Source organism: Geospiza fortis, unplaced genomic scaffold (genome assembly GCF_000277835.1).
Source record: "Geospiza fortis unplaced genomic scaffold, GeoFor_1.0 scaffold2, whole genome shotgun sequence".
Classification (NCBI taxonomy): Eukaryota; Metazoa; Chordata; class Aves; order Passeriformes; family Thraupidae; genus Geospiza; species Geospiza fortis.
In genome coordinates, this window is record NW_005054366.1 from 2081879 (window position 1) to 2101250 (window position 19372).

The 19372-nt window shown below is 42.2% G+C and overlaps 3 protein-coding genes and 4 non-coding genes across 7 annotated transcripts in view; 1 reads left to right on the top strand and 6 right to left on the bottom strand.

Moving 5' to 3' along the window:
- Positions 1-4179, bottom strand: part of RPL4 (ribosomal protein L4) — a gene marked incomplete at its 5' end in the record, with an annotated part of 5205 nt that extends 1026 nt beyond the window's left edge. Inside the window, 9 exons of the mRNA XM_031059659.1 lie at positions 6-143; positions 217-337; positions 519-602; positions 739-895; positions 1319-1448; positions 1677-1801; positions 2126-2264; positions 2594-2700; positions 3933-4179. Coding sequence (XP_030915519.1) covers positions 6-143; positions 217-337; positions 519-602; positions 739-895; positions 1319-1448; positions 1677-1801; positions 2126-2264; positions 2594-2700; positions 3933-4179 — 1248 coding nt within the window. The remainder of the gene's footprint in view (positions 1-5; positions 144-216; positions 338-518; positions 603-738; positions 896-1318; positions 1449-1676; positions 1802-2125; positions 2265-2593; positions 2701-3932) is intronic.
- LOC115948252 lies at positions 1206-1275 on the bottom strand. Its single transcript, XR_004082091.1, has one exon. It is a non-coding gene; the product is annotated as a small nucleolar RNA SNORD18 (small nucleolar RNA).
- LOC115948253 lies at positions 2329-2428 on the bottom strand. Its single transcript, XR_004082092.1, has one exon. It is a non-coding gene; the product is annotated as a small nucleolar RNA SNORD16 (small nucleolar RNA).
- On the bottom strand, positions 2787-2857 carry LOC115948251. Its single transcript, XR_004082090.1, has one exon. It is a non-coding gene; the product is annotated as a small nucleolar RNA SNORD18 (small nucleolar RNA).
- Positions 4172-4272, bottom strand: LOC115948254. Its single transcript, XR_004082093.1, has one exon. It is a non-coding gene; the product is annotated as a small nucleolar RNA SNORD16 (small nucleolar RNA).
- Positions 4273-5439: 1167 nt separating this feature from the next.
- Positions 5440-13860, top strand: ZWILCH (zwilch kinetochore protein). The gene is made up of 18 exons (XM_005424245.3): positions 5440-5516; positions 5750-5801; positions 6067-6162; positions 6256-6374; positions 6867-7063; positions 7548-7627; positions 7891-8046; positions 8249-8320; positions 8637-8730; positions 9104-9159; positions 10001-10103; positions 10688-10767; positions 10978-11134; positions 11705-11733; positions 12093-12229; positions 12492-12587; positions 12676-12794; positions 13443-13860. The coding sequence occupies exons 1-18, from the start codon at positions 5461-5463 to the stop codon at positions 13532-13534; spliced, it is 1791 nt and encodes a 596-aa protein (XP_005424302.2). The 5' UTR covers positions 5440-5460; the 3' UTR covers positions 13535-13860.
- Positions 13861-15142: 1282 nt separating this feature from the next.
- LCTL (lactase like) overlaps positions 15143-19372 on the bottom strand; it is a 9099-nt gene continuing 4869 nt past the window's right edge. The window contains exons 7-13 of the mRNA XM_005424283.1: positions 19049-19103; positions 18807-18968; positions 17978-18252; positions 17535-17661; positions 16911-17110; positions 16334-16397; positions 15143-15258 (exon numbers count right to left, since the gene is read on the bottom strand). Coding sequence (XP_005424340.1) covers positions 15143-15258; positions 16334-16397; positions 16911-17110; positions 17535-17661; positions 17978-18252; positions 18807-18968; positions 19049-19103 — 999 coding nt within the window. The remainder of the gene's footprint in view (positions 15259-16333; positions 16398-16910; positions 17111-17534; positions 17662-17977; positions 18253-18806; positions 18969-19048; positions 19104-19372) is intronic.

Genomic DNA, 19372 nt, shown 5'->3' on the forward strand with positions numbered 1-19372 from the left:
TTGGCGTCAGCCTTCGCTGCGGGCTTGGCAGCCTTGGCTGTCTTGGCCTTCTTGGCAGGGGGCTCTGCCTTGGGTGCAGCGGGGGCCTTGGCAGCTGCCAGCTTGGCCTGGGCCTTGGCTTTCTTCTCTTCCTTGAGTTTGTGCTAGAACAGACAGAAAGATGATCAGTCAGGGCACCACCTGAACCCCAGCCCCAGCCCCAGCAGCCCCACTCACGTTCTGCGCGTGCCGCAGGATGGTGTTGCGCCGCATGGTTTTGGCGTATGGGTTCAGCTTGATCATGATTCTCAGGTTCTTCAGCGGGTTCTTCTTCAGGACCCTGCGCTGAATCTTCTTCCTGAAAAGCACAGCCATGTTGTATCATTAGCCCATCTTGCAATGCCACTTCTGCTAAATCCTCCCTGAAATCTGGACAACTGCTGTTCCTTGTGTTCATACCCAGAAATTAGGAAATCCCAGCCTGAAACCAATTTCAAACCCCCCTGCACAGCCTTTGTTCATTAAATCGAATCACTCACTTTGGAGCACGCAGGGCCTTCTGGATTTCCTGGCTTCTCATGATTCTTCCAATATCCGTATTGGTCATCTTGTGCATCGGCAGGCTGCGAAACCAATGTTCAGAGAGTGAGTGGGTGATAAAACCGTGGCTAATTCACCACAACCAGGCATTCAGGAGCAAGTCCCAGTATCCCTTTCCCTGGGAAAGGGGAAACTTTCCTGCCCCCCTGGCTGCCTCACTTGTAGTCGCTCTTGAGCGTGGCTGCCTTGCGCCAGGTGCCGTACAGATCGTCCAGCTTGCGGAACGCGCTCTCGGTCCAGATGCAGAAACGCCCCACGTGGCCTCCAGGAGCAAGGCGCAGCAGGTTCAGCTTGTTCACGTTCAGCAGAGTGATTCCTGCAGGAAAGCAGGCAAAGTAACACCTTCAGTTTCAGTGATTAAAATCGAGGAATGTGAGGCTAAGCAGTAGACAAGATGCAGAAAGAGACTGGGGTTTTTGGCTTCGACACTACAGAGCTACACACATCTCTGTATGAACATCTACTGAATTTTAAATTAACAACAATAAGCCTTTTTTCAGTGGCAAACTAACCAGCCTCATTTTTAACTGCCCCAAACACAGCTGAGGGCTGGAACAGCTGCAATATTTGTCACAAAACCCCTAAACATCACCCCAGCAGGTTCTTACAAAGATCAACCACTGCAGCCAGTCAGCACTTCCACCCAATCATGTGTTTCAGAAACACGGACCATGAAGTGGAATCTCATCATTCCAGGCAGTGTCCCGACAGAGGAGCGAGTGTGTCCCAGGTTAATTACCGGGGATGTTCCGGAAAGCCCTGATGATGCCGTTGTCCTCGTTGTAGATGATGCAGGGTCCCCTGCGCTGGATGCGGCGGCGATTCCTCATCTTGCCCTTCCCGGCCCGCATGCGCTGGGAGGCGTAAACCTGGGAAAAGCAGAAACTGAACATCCCAAGAGCCCACAGGCCAGCGGCCAGACCCAACACACTGCGTGGTCAGAACTTCACCATCGTCACTGCAGATCTGCAACACGGACCGGTGAGATGTTCATCATTCTCGAGTCAAAATACAGAACTACTTGGAATTCCTAATCTAATAACTGCACAGCTGAATCACCTGGGTTCTGCCCTTCAGATCACACCTTCCCAGCTCACCTTTTTGATGTCATTCCAAGCTTTAAGCTTCTTCAGGAGGAGAACAGCTTCCTTGGTCTTCTTGTAGCCCTCAACCTTGTCCTCAACAACCAGAGGAAGTTCTGGAATCTCCTCGATGCGGTGGCCTAGACAGGATTGCAGAAGACATTCAGTGCTGCTCACTAACCTTGGCTGGACCCATTCCACATTATTGCTTTGTATATTCATAAATGATGTATGATAAATTAAATTCATGATAGAAATTCATGAAATGAAGCCAGGCACAGTAACCAGAGCAGTGACGTTCCAGTGGTGTCTTACAGGTCTCACACAGGACTTTGTGTACCTGAGTGTTGGGTAGATCTTTGCCTCCATGAACAGAAATCAAACTGCACTGCAAGACTCCATCTAAGCCACCACAAGTACCCAACAGTGGCTCAGACAAACAATTGCAGAGGCAGAATTCTCACCTTTAGACATGACCAGAGCTGGCAGGGCAGAGGCAGCCAGAGCAGAGCAGATGGCGTAACGCTTCTGCATGATGTTCACTCTGCGGTGCCAGCGCCGCCAGGTCTTGGTCGGGGCGAACATGCGGCCGCCACGACACATCTGGGAGCTGCAGTTAAGGACAACTTCTTGGAGATTTCTTATCCCAAAGTGACTTCTGATTGCTTGCTCAGCATTAATGGGTCGTCAACCACCCGTGCCAGGATTCTGACAGCAGGCAACTGTCCCTGGGCACAGGGTAAGGCGCAAATTACGACATCATGGCAAGACAGAATGGGTCATGTGGTTCGAGAGCAGGAATCACATCAGATGAAGTCTGAGCTGCAGCCATTACTTCAAGAAAAAGATTCCATCTCACATTTAGATAATTAAAAACCTTTCTGCTGGTTGAGTTCAGTGCCCCCAAAGCCAGCACAGCCCTGGAAGGATACGTTGCCAAAGGCACCCTGGCCAGAGCGGTGAGTGCCACCACCCCGGACACGCGGGATTCGAGCAACAGCTCTGCCAGTACCCCATGATTCAGCACTGGTCTGGTGACCTGCAACAGAGAGAGACATCATGAGGGTCATTCAGGTGACATCACTGCCATGCTCCCACAGCCAGAGGGATGCTGAACTCAGGGCACTGATCAGAACTTCCACCCAATCATGTGTTTCAGAAACACGGACCAATGAAGTGGAATCTCATCATGTCAGCATAACAAAATCTCAATCAGGAAAACTTAATCCTAGTCTGTTAATGTACCTGATTCTGACCCAAGATCTTTAAGACACTTATTTTAAGCTTGATCCTCAGTCTGGAGGTCTGACTTGGCACTGCTATACATAGCAAGTTAGGATGTTTGTGTGAAACTTAGAAATAAGGTTAAAAAGGCATGTTCCTAGCACAGACGTCTTGGGAAGCAGAAGTTATCTGCACAAACAACAGAAGCAAGTCTAACAAATGTCTATTTGCAGCTTTTCCTTGAAGAATGCCTCAAGCAAGTCTCACAAAGTCAATGTAGTGCAGGGATTTCACCTGGAACGTTTTCAGCCATTTTATGTTTTTCCTGCAAAGAACGATTATTTCATCTGAGGACTGCAACATGCACTTCAAGCAAGACCACAGAGTACCCCAAAATACCACCTTGATGCTCCTCAAAATAATAAAACTGTATTTTAAACCATTTAAAACCACAGTGTTAACAACTGGCCTTGCCTTTTATACAGAACCCCACGGATAAGCACTCCTCTTATCCCAACCCCAGCTTTATTTCCATGTGAGCCCTCATGCCATGCAGTGCAGCCCTGATGCCTTGTGAAGGCTGACCTAGAGCAGAGGCTAGATAGAGTTAAAGAGCAAAGTAGGGAGGCTTATTTTTTAGGAGGCTTCAATGGATATACCTTGGGCAGCACAAGAGCCCAGCCAGGGCTACACCCAAGATGAACCAAAATGGTCACAAAAATGGATGTCTGGACATGGGGTCTCACATTTTATAAGTTTTGGTCTTTTGGCATATTGGAGCTAATTGTCCAATTGCAGCTTTAGCTTATGAAGTCCCATCCTTCTTGTTTTTCTCTCTCCAGCCCATGGTGTTTGTGCTCTTGGGCCTGAGATTTGGATCATTCGTCCTTGGTGCCCAGCTAGAGCAGGAATTGTTTTGTGTCCCTACCCTGTGAAGAGAGCTCCCCATCCCCTATGACGAAGCTCAGACTAAAGCAGTGCACACCCTACAGTACTCCAGAACCTGAACATAAAAGCCAAACGGCGAGGCAGCAGCCTGAGCTGTACCTGCGAGCTCGCTGACGGCGTAGGGCTGCCGGTTGTTCTTGCGCAGGTTGGTGTGCACAAAGTTGACCACGTCGGGCCGGATGGGCGCCCTGAACACGGCGGGCAGCGTCACGTTCTTGCCCGACGCCTCCCCCTTCTCGGAGTACACGGAGATCAGCGGCCGAGCGCAAGCCTGGGGAAGCACAAACCCTTTAAGTACAAAGTGAAGTGCATTCCTGGCGTTGGAAGCCCTCAGATATTGCTCAGAACCGAGGAGTCGTCAGCTCAGCAGTGCCAGCACAATGACAGCAGGCAACTGTCGCTGGGCACTGGATAAGACGCAAATTACGTCATCACAGCAATATTGTGCTCCAAAGCTCACCTGCAGACAACTACACCTGCATTCCCAAGGAATTTGTACAATTCAGCCTCTGGGCTCTGTAATAAACCCCTTCAAAACTACTTCCCAGCTACTACTAAAAAAACCCACCTGTATTAACCAAACATTTGTAATTAGTTTTAAGAAATACTGTAACCAGCTCATCAAACAGTGTCAGAGGACACTGAACAACCTCTGGTGCTTTAAAATTTGCGTCCTGAAAAAAGAAGCTGCTCTCAGCACCAGCTGCCTGTGAAAAGGCTGAAAGGATGCCCAAAAATAGCCAGAGGATGAGCAGCACGCTTTTAAAGACAATGTTTTAGCATTGTATTGTATCAGTAGTTAATTAATCTGGTGGTAACTGTACAGGCAAAGCATTTTGCTTCTCCTTCCCTTCCCACTCCAAACTGAGCAGCCAATAGCACCATCTCTGCATGTGAGATGCATGTGACACTGGTCCCAAGCAAGGCTCTGGGCCCTGGTGTTAACCCAGAGACCCCAACACAAGCAACAAACTTGACCAGGATGAAGGCATCGGAGCACAATCTGAGCTGTATTGGCACGAAAAACTGTTCATTTGCAACCTGATTCTAGACCAAGGTCTCTTAAAACCTGTTTTGCAAGAAAAATAGGTTAATAAAAGAAATATATACAAGCCGTTCTTCCCACTCTACATGGGCGCAAACTCCCGTGGGGCCTGTTTCGCTTTAGATAAATACATCAGGAAACTACAAAGCGCTGCTAGATGGCGATGGGGACCCATCCCATCCCTTCCCGTGCCCACGAAAAGGAGAACTTTAGGCCGACCATGCCGAGCTCCCTCCCGCGGCCTCCCCGGCCCGGCCCGGCCCGGCCCCGCTCTGTCGCTCACGGGCTCCACGCGGCCGCCGAGCACTGACGGGCCCAAAATGGCGGCCGGCGCCGGCCGGTCAACCCCTGACACCCAGTCCAAGTTCCGGACCGAGCTCCAGCCCCGGTCCCAGTCTCTATCCAAGTCTCTTCGGCCCCGTCGCGCCCATCCCGAGCTCTTCGGGCGCCTTTGTCCCGCTCAGTTCCCAGCCAAAGCAGGGGACTCTGTTCCGGCGGAGGGATCTAGCGTGACGCGTCACCCTCCCCTCACAGACACCGCGTAGCGCCGGCGGGCGGGAGGTTCGACTGTGGCGGGCGGCGATGGCGGCGGAGCGGCGGCGCCGGGCGGTTGGCGGCCTGAGCGGGCTCCTGCTGCGGTGGGGATCGGGACTGTTCCCAGCGCTGTCCGGGCTCTTGAACTGGTGTGGATCGGGGTCACTGCCTGGGCGTCTCCGCTGCTCTGCTGAGGGAGATCTGGCCCCGCTTGTGGGGAGGCTGCTGAGGCTCCGGTTGTAGCCTTGGAGTGTTTATTGTATGTGGGTAATGCTGGTGTTTAACGAGGAATATTGAGGGGAAAGGTCGTGTATCTCAACGTTTTCTTTTCTTTCAGGATGCGTGAAGAAGGAAAGGACAGTATCCCTGAACATCCCTATATCTATGAGGTAAAATCATAGACTGGTTTGGGTTGGAAGGGAACTTGAAGATCATCCCGTTTCCTCCACGGCCATGGCAGGGACACCTTCCATCTGTACCAGGGCCTCCCCAACCTCACAGGAAGGATTTCTTTATAATTTCCAATCCACAGCTACACTGTCAGTATGAAGCTGTTCCACCTTGTCCTGTCACTTCATCCTCTTAAAAAAACCGCTGAAATGCCGTGTCTCTATACAGTATATTACAAAGTTTTGATTTTTTTTTTTTTTTCAGACTGATGTAGAGATCTCATTGGTTGGTGGCAGTTGCAAAAATCCTGTTGAAAAGTTTTGGAATGGAAGCAGCACAATGTATATTTTGCAGAAAGCTGTAAGTGTGCTTGGTAGATGTTAAATGCAATCCAGACTTTTGAATTCCCATCAGATGTTTTTCACACACCTTACATGCACATTTCTCTTCAAGACACACAGTGAAGAAAGCGACTCCATGGAGGAATCAAGAGCAGATGATGCTGTTTACACCTCTGAGGTTTTGCCAAAGGAGACTCCTGGAGCCCTGGCTCTTTCTGTTGGAAGAGCAAAGTAAGTGTGAAAGCTTTTGAGGGAGTTTTCTTTTGTAATTCTGTGTCTTTTTCTAATAATCCAAACTTGTATTTTCAATGCCCTAAATAAAATTACTCATTAGTTTATGAGGAGTTGTGATTGTTTTCCAGCCTCCAAAAGGGCCTTCCTACTTTTAATGGCTAAAAGTGTTTTAAAAAGTAGCTAAAATCCAGGTATTGGAAAAGCACTTGTGATCTGGGCTTTTGGGGGAATGGGATTCACTGGGTGTAGATGAGCAAAAAAAGCTTGTTTTTTTGGTAAAGCTCCTGTTAAAAAAAAAGGCCTAAAAATCTGATTTGCATCTTTGGTGTTATTAAAATACCAATGCATGGTGTCAAAATGTGGTTTGCCTAACTATTCTTTTAACTAGCTTAGAATGTAATTTTCAATTATCATTTTAGAATTTTCAGTTTACATTAATATACTGTGTTATTTGCTGGCATCTTACTTTCTCCCTGTTCCTGTTTCTAGGCAGTTGATTTCCTTGTACACAATGGTGCAAAACCCAAACGTGACCTCCCTGGGGATGAGTGACCTGGCTGTGCTTCCTCCCCTGTGGGCCAGGTCTGATGGCTCTGATCCTCAGCACACCTGCTGGATGGGAGCTGAGCCTCTCAAGGCTGGAAACAAAGTCACAGGGCTCAATATTTACATGGTTTCATGTGATGGTAAGGTGGTCATGGTGCTCAGAAAATTAAATGAGGAAGGCTAAAAAATGTGGGAATGCTGATGTCAGAATGCTGTCTTTGTTCTGTGTGTGATACTGGCTTTGAAATGCTCTGTATTCCTGGTTTTAATGAGCAAGAAGGGATTAAAATAAGAGAAAAGATCTTTTTATCCAATGCCATGGGCTGGAATGGCTTTTAAATCTCCTCAATGTACCTGTAGCTGTACAGGCCTACCTCAACTCATTTTTAAACTGTTAAACTGCTGCCATTCAGGATCTTACACAACCTCTGACCTGTTCTAAACATTTATACATGTTCATATCAGCTCTTATATCACCAATAGAGAAATGCAGGGAGATTCCTGCTTTCTAAAGGACAGCACGAGTCATGCCTCACCAAATGGAGTATTTGGGAATGAATTTGAAGGGCCAAATTTAAATTGTGTCAAAAGGGTTTTTTGATTCTCACTTTTTTCCTTTCCTAGGTCCTACAGCTGATAAAACCCGTTTTCCAAACCTGGAAGAGCTCAAAATGGAACATAAAATAAGACATCATTCATCTGTTGTAAGTTTTTATGCTCTGTCATGGCTTCAATTGAAGTTTAAAAACTCTGTTTTGGGATTTGTGATGCTGGTTTGGGGAAGCTTTTGAAATTCTCTATGGAAACCACCTTAGTATAATTCCATAGTGTAACAGTCTGATTTCAGGTCATGTTTATAATGCATTTGTCTGGTATTACCCTTTTTTGCATATTTGTGAAATGCTTTTAAAATTATTTTGTCTGTGCTAGTTTTGTTATTCTTATTTTTGAAATCTGTTCTTTTTAGGTGACAACAAAAGGATTTGCTCGGTATGAGCTGATTGCAGCTGCTGCAATAGAGGACACCATTGCAGAATCTGGAAGCAACATCTATGTGGATATCACCTGGAATGGTGTGGAAAAGATTCTGGAGACTCCCCCAGTGATCTCTGCTGCCACCCTGGTAAGTCAGGATGGAAAAGGCAAATAAACCCAAGCTCTTGGCACTACTCACATCATGAGTAGTACAAAGGATAGAAGATAAAAGCAGTGTAACCTGTTCATAAGCTGAATTATAAGTGTGCTGACATGCTTCTCACTGATGAAAATTTTAAGACATTTGATTTCTAAAGTTTGAAACTGAGATAAACTTGTGGCACTTTCAGAATATTGCCCTGGAGTCGGGGGACCCCAGAAGTCCTGTGTTCCAGCTGTACCGAGAGCTGCAGTTCCTCTTGGTGAGTGCAGGGGACAAATTCCAATTTCACACTTGCATGGAAGGGGAATTTTATGTGCCAATAATTTACTTTATTGAAAATTTCATCGGACCTTTCAGAGATAACTTCAAGCGTTTATTTTAGCTGAAACTTTGAGCTCAGTTTTAGAAATCTTGACTATAAAGAGGATAAGGCATCCAGGAAATTCTGAACATTTGTAACCCCTGGTTAGCTGTGCAGAGATTCGTGGTTCTTGGTGAAGTTGTCTGTGAAAGATGACACATGCAGGACTCCCAGGAAGAACTGATTTCTGTTGGGGTTTTCCTGCTGCTTTTAGGCTTTGGCTGAAGGTCTGAAGACGGATGTGACCGAGTGGCCTGAGCCATCAGAGTCTGAATCAGCTCCTAAACTGGTCCAGGAATTCCTGACTGGTAATTGCTGCTTGTTCCATGGGGAGGGAGGGGTGTGGCACTTCACAGGGATTAAAGGGAATTCCACATACAACTTTTAAAGCCTTAGAACTGGGAATGTTCATTTCTGTGCTGTAACCACTGCACAGAGTAGTTGAATAGGTTAATACATATTTGTCATTTTTCTTTGTCCTAATATCATAGATCAAAGTAATAATAATAAAAAATATTTCTTAAAAGTCTTTTCAGACTATATCCTTACCCAATAAAACCATTTTAAAATGACTCAATTCTATTCTTCATTGTATTTGTTAGTTATGATGTGCCTGGGGATTAATGTTTAGTTTGATGACACTTTTCATAGTGGTGGAACTTATTTTTTTAACTTTACTAGATTTAAAAAAGAAGCTGGATGGAGATTATATATTTGAAGACAAGAATGAAACAGAGGTGTGTGCAATTTCCTAATAGCTGCTTTGTCATTTTGCTTTCACTTTTAACTGCAGTTATTTTAGATTTTGACTAAATCTTAAATATTGTTTATATGTGCAAATAGTGATGTAAAGGAATATGGATCTCTTGCTTTCTGCTGCGTAAAAATAATGGGAAAAGGTCTGATTTCTTCCAGGAATTCTGACCTTTCTGTCATTGCATTCTATTACTAATTTGCTTTTCTTGCCTAATTTTGTTATTTGGTGCCAATTTAATAGTATCAGTTGAATATGTGTCTTACTTATCTAGAGGTTTATGGTATTTGTATTATGGTATTGCCATTGAAGCAATGGGCAAATTCAAATGATAAAAAATGTGTTTGGTTATATTAAGATTTTTTTTCCCTCTCAGCTTACAAGGAAAGGTTTAGGTCTATTTTCTGTTAAGAGAGAAGCAGCATTTTGTTGATAATCCAAGAATATATTGATTTCTGTGTCAACAGAGCTATTCTGTTTGAGGATTACAGGGAAGTACTTTTCTGCTCTGAGAATTGGTGTGTCTGGATTTTGGCCTCCAGGCACTGCTGGGTACACAGACAATACCTGGCTGAGATCTGAAGTCTCTCTGACAGTGGCTTTTGTTTCCTGGTCCAAGGCTAGCAGTTGTCCAGTGTGATAATTCTGCAAAGAATCAGACTTGCTGTTAGATAAAAGTATACTGCCAAATTACTGTGTTAGTTTCCCTGGAAAAGGGAGGAAATCAGTGATGCAGCCACTTTTGGTCTCTGGAGAAATTCAGATGTGGAAAGTTTTTGACTTTAAGACACCATTTTTCATTGAATACCCATAAATTCTTCCAGGAAATCAAATGTGACACAGCTGCTGTGGACAGTTGCATAAAATCAATCTTTGGTGAGCGAGGAGACCTGGATTTCACTGAGCAATTATGGTGCAAAATGAAAAGTAGGTGTATTGTGCCTGTTTTCCTTTCATTTTCTTCTCTGTCTGCTAGACAGTATGGCTTTTTCAGGGAAATTCCTGACCATTGCTGAGTTTTAAGGACTCATCAGCTCTTCAGAAAATTGGTACCAGCAATACCAATTGCTCTCTTCCTAAAAGAGCCCGTTTTAGGGATGTAGGATGATCTATTTTCTTACAGCCTTCCAATGGCTGACCAGCATCTAACCGGAGATAATTTCATTTTGTTTGACTGCAAAAGGTATTAAACCATTGATAGTCTCTAAAGCTAAAACCCATCTGCTCTAAAACTGAAAACTTTATAATTCCTTTTTCTCTAGATCTGAAGGACAATTTTCAGTGTATATAGAATTCACTGGTCTCTGTTAATCATTGTGTTTTTAGAATAATCTTTTTTAAAGTCATCATATGACAAAGGTGCCAAAAAGCTGTGCAGTCTGTAATTTCAGCTCTCATTCCTTAACTGAGGGGTTTTGTTCATGCAAGGGTGTGTTGGCCTGTTGTTATTGACTTAACAGCCAGAAAAAGAGCCTGGACTGATAATTAAAATATTGTGGTTTTCTTTCCAGGTGTCAGTTCCTATCAGGAGTTAATAGACTGTTTCACACTGGTCATAAAATCCCTGGAATGTGGTGAGATACAGCCATGGGTATGTATTTGTGTTTCACAATAGAAGTTAAAGTTTGGAAGAGTTTAGAGTAAAATACAGTTCTTGTCCCTTCACTGCCCCTCATTTGTGTTATTTTTAAATTGTGTTTCTTTGGTGTTGAACTTCTGAACACTGTTGATGGTGTTTCATGCACAGTTACATCACAAAAAGATCACAAAAGTTACATCAAAAAGATTTGTTTCTTTTTAGATTCATCAGGGGAGTAGCAGTTTCTTAAGTCAGTTGATCCAACAGTCCTACCATGGAAAGATGGAGGATGTTTCCCTCAGTGACATCACTCCCATTCAGATGCTCCTGGAGATTGGCTTGGAGAAGATGAAGAAGGATTATGTCAGTTTTTTCATAGGTGAGCCTGACACTGGGTAACAGCATTAGGAATTCAGGAGAAAAGGTGTTCCATGCAGGAAATAATGAACTTTTTGGGTAACCTCTATCTCTTCCTTCCCATCTGCTGAAGTGCAGTTTTCAGCTTCCTTAGTAATGGAACTTTTCAGCTTTTAAATTTCAAAATTTTAAAAACTAATTTGTTTCAAAAGAAGTATAGTTTTGTGTTTTACCATTGTTATTATCCCTTCATTTCTTTTTGGCATCTGTCATCCTGCTCTCATTCTTTGTTTATTTGCTTTTTTATTTTCACTACTTTTGTAAACTTGTATGTCCTGAGGAGAGTGGCTGTCTCCAAGTATACAGTGGGTCTCTTCATTGTGCAGCCTTGGTGATAAATGAAATCATGCCTTGACCATGCCACTTTAGAGGGGTTTTCTTCTTTGGAATGAATGATCATGTCAGTAAATAACGTCACACTCCTGCTGACTTTGTCCTTTAGCAGATTTCCTGTTTGATCATCTGAATGTTGTTTATATTCTGAGACCATGTATTAAGTTTTAATTTTTTTTTCCTGCTGTTCCTTTTACAGGCCAAGAACTTGCAACAGTAACCTACTTGGTGAGATGCTTTATTTTTATTTTATAAAGCAGAGCATGCTTAGCTGATAGTGGGATGCAAATCATATAAGCTGAGAAACTGAACTGCAGATCATGAGGCTGGAGATGTCAGAAATGCAGAAATGTCATTGTTTTGTTTCCTTATTCCCAGATAATTCCCTTGATATCTGATCTGGGTCTCTGTCAAGGCAGTGAACATTTGTCACACTTTGATGAGACTTTGTTCTGAGTCTGCTGGGCCACTCTAAAAATCTTGGCTTCTCCAAAGAAGCAGGAAGATGATTTTATTTGCTGAGGGTGTGTGGTGTGTCTGTAGCAATGGAGTGCTCAGGTAAGAACAGAAGTTCTTTGCTCTTCCAGGATTACTTCATTTCCACATCAGTGGGGCTCCAGGAACAAGTCCACCGTGTTCAAAAGCTTCACCATATGCTGGAAATAATGGTCAGCTGTACAGGCTTACTGCAGTTCAGACATGAGAACCTCTTCCCTTTGACACAGTAATTATTTCATTTCTACTTTTGCTCTTTAAATGATAGTCACAAATAGAGTTTGTTTGGCAGTTTTAAAGAAACGCCAAGATGTTGGTGATAGTGAGACTGCAGAAGGAGCAATTGGATCTTCGTGCCAAATTTTGCTTTGGGACTAAAAGTGAAAACGAAAGGAAATAATAAAATATGGGAGTATAGTTAATTTTGCACAAGGTTTTTGCTCTGTTGTACAAGCATTTCTTTAAAGAAAGTAACCTGATATCTCTTGTAGGATTTGCATGAAGTATTACAAGGAAAACCCTCTGAATGAGAAGCATGTGTTTCAGCTGCCCATCAGACCAGCTCTTGTGAAGAAATTCTATCAAAAGTAAGAAAAACTTCAGCATTTGCAGCATGAAATTCAGATGTGACTGAATACCTGACTCAGTTTTGATGTTTTTTGATTATTCTCTCAGTGATAACCCTGAAGTCTGGAGGGTGGAGATAAGCAGTGGGCATGGACAGAAGGAGGTTAAAACAACGTGGCAAGTCAGCACCACTGCTCCTGTTGAACATGGGACATCAAACAATTCAGGTGGGGAATGCTGGTGGTGAAATGAAATAATCAAGGCACAAACTTCAAAGAAATTCAGTTTTTATCCTGAATTTAGTGGGTCTGAGCTTTATTTTCAGCAAAGGCAAAATGCTATTTTGCCTTCTGCTAAAAGAGTGAGGTGTTATTTACAGAATTAAGGATATTCAGAAAGTGGTGACTTTTTGCCTTCTCACCTTGACTGAGTTGTTTTTAGAGTTAAAATGACAAAATAGCTACAAATATGAGATGATCGATACCCAAAAAATCTTGCAACTTATTTCTAAAATGTTTGCCAATGAATCTGAGAAGAGTTTTGAAGAGAAATTTCCCTGTTGTTAATGCTGGTCTCAAGTCAGAGAAGGTGCAAAGGGGAGAGGATCTGCCTTGCTGCAGGCAAATGCAGAACAAGTGGAAAAGCATCAGAATGGGGAAGAATTAAGCAGAGAGACTGGTACAGAAATGATTTGCCTTTTTTGGGATGGGGTTTGTTGTGAGACCTTGGTAAATCTTCCCTGTCATTATTGATTTTTGTCATGAAGTGCTTCAGTAAAACTGCACTTTGAAAACAGTTCTGGAAGCTGCTCCATGGACTAATCTCTACCTTCTCACAAGAGTGGCTAATCCCAACTTTTCCCTTTGTCCTTGCAGGTTTCTTGTCTGACTCCACAGTAAATGGAAGCAGTGAAGAAAGGCTGTATTTTATTACCATGACTCAGTGCAGTCAGGTGCAGTTCACTTAAGTTGATGTTACTGAGCAAGCAGGACTGGAAAGGTACAGAAAGGGGGAAAATTCAGTATTTTCTGTCCCAACAGAACCTTTAGAAGCTCTGGGCTTCAAACAGTTCATCTTCACTGACTTGTTTTATTACACTTAAGTGGGACCTCCACAGCCACAATTCACCTGTAGGCACCTCATTTGTTAAAAATGCAGTGCAATTATGACTGTACAGTATAAATATTTTGTAAATATGGTGGATATTTTTCATATATTTACAGACATTCAACAAAGTTGTGCGCTTTGGGGTTTCATATTTTATTTTTTGATCATTAAAAATGCAATCAGACCTGTTCAAAGTGTGAATTATCTTAACCAACAAACCAAGCAATATTGTTATGTTCTCCTGGGATCAAGTGATGCTTCATCATCCTGAAGGATTTGGAAAGCTCTTCATCCAGGGCCTTGGGATCTTCAGCCAGTTTGGGTTTCTTTGTCCCTGTATTTATATTTTGGAGTATTCTTGAAAATACTTCTCTCTCCTCTTCAAATTATTTTATTCCTTCAATGTGAAGTGAGTTATTTTAACAGTGTTGTCTTCCATGTTTTGCATAATTTTTTAAAAAACAAAATCAGTATAATTGGCTGGACATAATCATTTAAATATGTTGGCAGTTGCATGTGTTATGTTGATTAATCAGTGAGGTAATGTTTTGGTGGTCTAATTTAAACAATTCCATAATTTTGTACATGCTGACTAAATAATCTGAGACAGAAATATTTTGTATTAAAAACTAAACTATGGGTAAGTAAGAATAAGGAACCCCCCCAATATTAATGCTTTTTAAAAATATAAATTATAGATTATTATTATATATTTTTATAACTTCTGGTTTCAAGCACAGGAAGTTGTATTTCAAGTACAGCCAGCTGAATTGGGGAACTAAGTTTTTATAGTACTTGTTTCTACCTGCAGTAGAAGGGAATTTAAGGTGGAATATTAATTTTGGAAGTACTTGCATTGCTTAAAATCCACATTTTCGTGTGTGTATAAGGTAAGTAAACTGCAGGGATGTGGTTTAAATCTGATTTGGAAGTTGTCACCTTGCATTACTTCAAACAACTCTTTTCCACACGTAAATAGCAAGGTGTATATTATCCTAACTTTTAGACATTAATAAATTAATATTTAAGCAGTGCTCTTGGAATATTTAAGTTCTTTTATATTTTAAAATCATGTATCTTTCTTCAAATAGCAATTACATGGTAATCAAAATGCTGTTGATGAACAGACTGAAATTGGAATTTGCAAGCAGCATTTAATCACTTGAAATTTGTACTGGCAAGATTTGAATCACTTTACTCTTAACTATTTTTCTGATAATGTGTAATATTTTCCAATAGGGATTGTAAAATCTACTACTTAGAATCAGTGGAAAGAGAATGTATTTTGTATTTTGTTAAAAACAAAGAGGAATTGAATAGAAAAATGATAAAAGCTCTAGGTGGATTGGTAAATAATATTTCATTACAGGGGTATAAAAAGAAGCATCTGTGGTAAATTTAAACTACACAAATAAAGGAGTTGCAGCTTAGTTATTTTGGCCAGTGAAGATATGTGCAAACATCAATTTTAGCTGTGGTTTCGAAGGTAGAATATGAGGAGGACAATACTGATGAGAATGCAGAGTGTGAAAACTGTAGGAAGAACAATCTCTGTCACCATTTCCATGTGAGTAATCAGGGAATCTAAAATTTGAGAAATGAGGAATATGTAAGAGATTTAATCCCCTGGATACAGTAATACCTAACTTAGAGTTAACATAAAGATTTTTTTGAACATAAAAATGGCATAAACAGCAAATCAAGCAAACAGAATTTCCTAAGTCTGCCAAAGCTGGAGCAAATCCATGATAGTTTTCCCTCTCTTTTTATTCCTGGAGACATGTCAGTGCTCAAAGGGCTGCAGAAATTGTCCTTGCTGTGAATTAGCTACAGTGCATTAACAATATTTTACTGGTCCTCTGATATTTATTTCTCTCACCTGAAGGTGAAAGAAAATTGTCAAAGAGAAATCCTTAGGAAGCTTTGGCCTTTTTATGATTGTTCTGTATCTGTTTGAAAAATTAAATGGGTTTTAGTTTGTAGAAATTTATTCCACAGAGAAGCCTGGAAGAGTTCAGTAAACCCAGTTCATTCACTGAACATGGCTTGGAAGTGGAGGCTGAGCAGGATTAACTTAGGCTGACTGCTGGGATGTTTCCTACCACATGGAGTTTAGCTCATCCTCTTGTGAGAATCTATAGTAGTTATTTGATCTTAATAAAATCCCTAGTCCAGGAATTCTGAAAGGTCCTGAATTACACCAGGAGGTTTTTAGGTATTCTGGATCAGTTGTGTTGGGGCTTCTTTGTTTCCAGGAGTATCAGAGCCCAGATTTAATCTTAGGCCAGTCCTTAGCCCTTTCCTTTCTTTTTATAGTTCCACTTTATGTAAAAGTCAAACATTTAGAGATTTTCTGGCTGTGTGGTTTTCTTGATTTGTCTGGGTTTGGTTTGTGTTGAAAAAGCATTCAGGAGTTTTATTTTAAGGAGAATCTCCAACCTCAATTTTAAGTAGCTCTTCCAGTTCCTGTATTTCAGTAACATCCACAGCTGATCCATTTAGCTACAGTGGTTGTAGTTGGAGACAATAAATAAAAAGTTTTCTTTACAGGCTTGTAGTGCTTTTGGGGAGAAAATACCTTTTAGCAGCATTCAGAGATCAATTTAATATCTGAACTTTACAGAATCTGCTTTTGTAGAAAAACCAGAGGCATCCTTACCTGCAACAAGGTGTTGGTGTGTGGCAGAGCAGGTGTCCATGGCCTTCTGGTGCCAGCTGTCCACCTGGGAGGGTGACACTTCTGTGAGACTGAGCATCCTCCTCACTCCCCCAGCTCCCTCCTTATCCCTATAATTAACTTCAAACCACTTCATTCTACCAACATGTGAGTTTCTGAAAGTATCTTTATGGTTTTTATTTTGGGGTTATTTCTCTGAGTTAATTGTTTAATAAAATTTGTAATGGCACATAATGCATTCCAGGTTATTTTCCAGTAGGGTAGGACATATGTGGAATTTTCTGCCTAGAAATCTGACAGCACTGCTAAATAACTTCTGATGGAGAATTTTTGACTTCATCAGTAAGTCCAGTTAGAATGCTTTAGAAACAGTAATTAAGTCTGTTCCACTTTCAGTATCTGAATATCTCTGCATCAAACAGATCCCTGTTTTACAGAATCAAAGTGTCACTTAGTGTCACTTCTGTACCATAATCATACAAATTGTTTCCTGAAATTCAATGTGATATTTGCACATAAAGAAAAAGGAAAAAAAATCAAAATTAGCAGCTGACATCACCTCTCTTGGATTTGGGAATCCATTTGCACTGATAATGTTTTTATAGTAGTCAACAGATGCCTTTGGGTACCGTGGTTTGTTCTTGTTTTTGAAGTCAATGTGGTAAAGCCCAAATCTTTCAGAGAAGCCTTTGTTCCATTCAAATTTATCCAGCAGTGACCAGGCAGTGTAACCTTTGACATTTACACCATCGTTTAGAGCTGGAAACAGAACACAAATCACTGGTAAAGGTGGGGTTTGTCCTTCAAATATGGTTCTGTAAATGTTTTGGTTTATAGCAGGAAGAGATGGGGAGCAGGACAGAAAAATCAAGTACAAATTAATTCAGATTCTTTGAAATTGTTGTCTTTAGCTTAGAGGTACTAGAGCTCCATGGGCATGGTAGTTTCTCCTTTCTGAGAGTGGAAACTGAAATATTGCAGTATTAAATCTCAAGTAGGTTATTGTAGTTATTAGTATTGATATGTTTGCTTAGGTTGACATTTGGGTGAAAATCAGAGTGGTATGCTGTCCATTTTGACTTGTGAATAGTTATTTCTCTATGAGGAAAAGGACAAAGTAAAAAATAAGCAGAAGGTGAAAATACTCCAAAAGTCAAATCCTATAAAGCTGTTTTTAAGTGACCTTTGAGTATCTCATTGATGTATCCCTTCAGGTACTGGATCCTCCACTCGTCACACAGCTGAGAGCACTGCATTGTTTCAGACACTCCATTCTCTGTCACATAAATCAGGGGGTTCCCATACTGGGTCTGCAAACAGAAATGTTTAAATGGCTTCACATAAAATAATTTCATTTTAGCAGAATATGTGAATTAGCAAAGTGCATGAAAAACAATTTTCTACATTTACTTACCTAAGTAAGAAGAATGTGTAGTAGGAATTTAAGTTAACTATGGGGCTTATTTTAAAATGGCTGAATTCCGTATTTGCTGAGCTGAAATTAAGGGTTTTTTGACAAAGAAAATTCCCACTAGGACAAGCCCAGTAGCTGTAACTGTTGAAAATCTAAATCTAAACCTGGCATTTTGTTTGCTTCCTTTGTAATTCAAGATCTGCTCTGCTCACCTTGATGAAGTTGAGCAACCTTCTGAACCCCCAGGGCACAGAGTAGAGCCACTTAGGGCCTGGAGCTGGCCAGTTGGGGTCCACCAGTTCAGCCAGGTCAGGGTCAGTGTGGTAACTGGACACTTGGAGGAAGGGAAAGCTCTTCTGCAGAACATAACGAGTGGTAAAATGACCAATTCCCAGGAAATCCGAGGTGCCTTTAATATAGGTTTTCTCTTGCACTGAGAAAGTTGGTAATCTTGATGTCCCCAGGCCCTGCTGGGCACTCTTCCTACCTAGCAAAATAATTATAGGAGACAACTTCTGAGGAGCACAGAAATTGGTTTTCTGTATCTCACCAGCAATAAATCAGAATCATAAAATCCTGGATGGTTTGGGTTGGAAGAGACTTTTAAAATCATCATCTCACCCCCTACCATGGGCAGGGGCATCTTCCACTATGCCAGGGTGCTCCCAGCCCCATCCAGCCTGGCCTGGGACACTTCCAGGGGCTGCCCCAGCTCCTCTGGGCACCCTGTGCTGGGGCCAAGTATGGTTTTCCTGAATTTAGTGTTAATGTCGAGGACACCTGAGCTTAATTGGCGTTTTGAGATGAAATCATCTTTCATCCTTTTGGTTTGGAGAATTAAGCTGGGTACAATACATGGAGAAACAGTGATTTCAAGTGTCCTGGTGTGTCCCCAAAGTGCTTTAGGAGCCATGTCCAGCCCAGGGCCCTTTGCTTTGCTTTGTCTCCCCTGTGCCCTCACTTGTAGCTGTGGCCAGGAGTTATTCCCCTGTAATGTGCTGGAAGCGTGGATCTATTCATGTCACAGCTCCTGGGACTTACCTACATAATTCTTCATAACCTCTGGGTAGTCCCCTCTGTAAATGGGGTTTGCAAACCATCCCAGGTGAAACTGGATGTACCTCTCAGCAGCATCTCTGTCTGTTTGGCTGTGTGGATCAACAGGTTCCCCCCAGCCACTCGTTAGGGAAATTCCAACCATCCCTTAAAACAAAGGGACAGTTCTGCAGTTCTTGAAGCCTTTAGTAGAAAAGCAGCACAATCACAGAATGAATGCTCATTACCTCTCTGCTCCCTGCGCCAGGTGGTGTTGTAGGAGTGCCAAACCTTGGCATGAGTCTGTAAAAATAGTGTTAAAATAAAATAAATCCTGTGCACATTTTCATCCCTTATGGCATGGAAAGCTGGTGAGCACTTTTTGCACTGAGGTCTGCGTGAAAATACCAGACTTTCTTTTGTGTTTATTCCAGAAACTGATTTCATGTAAGGATTCACAAAATCCTTTATGCAAGATTCCTTCCCTAAATTCCAGGGCATCCACATGGAGCTGACACACAGCCCTCAGGACAGGGCTCTGTCCCGTGGCCCTGCTCTTTGGATATCTTTCC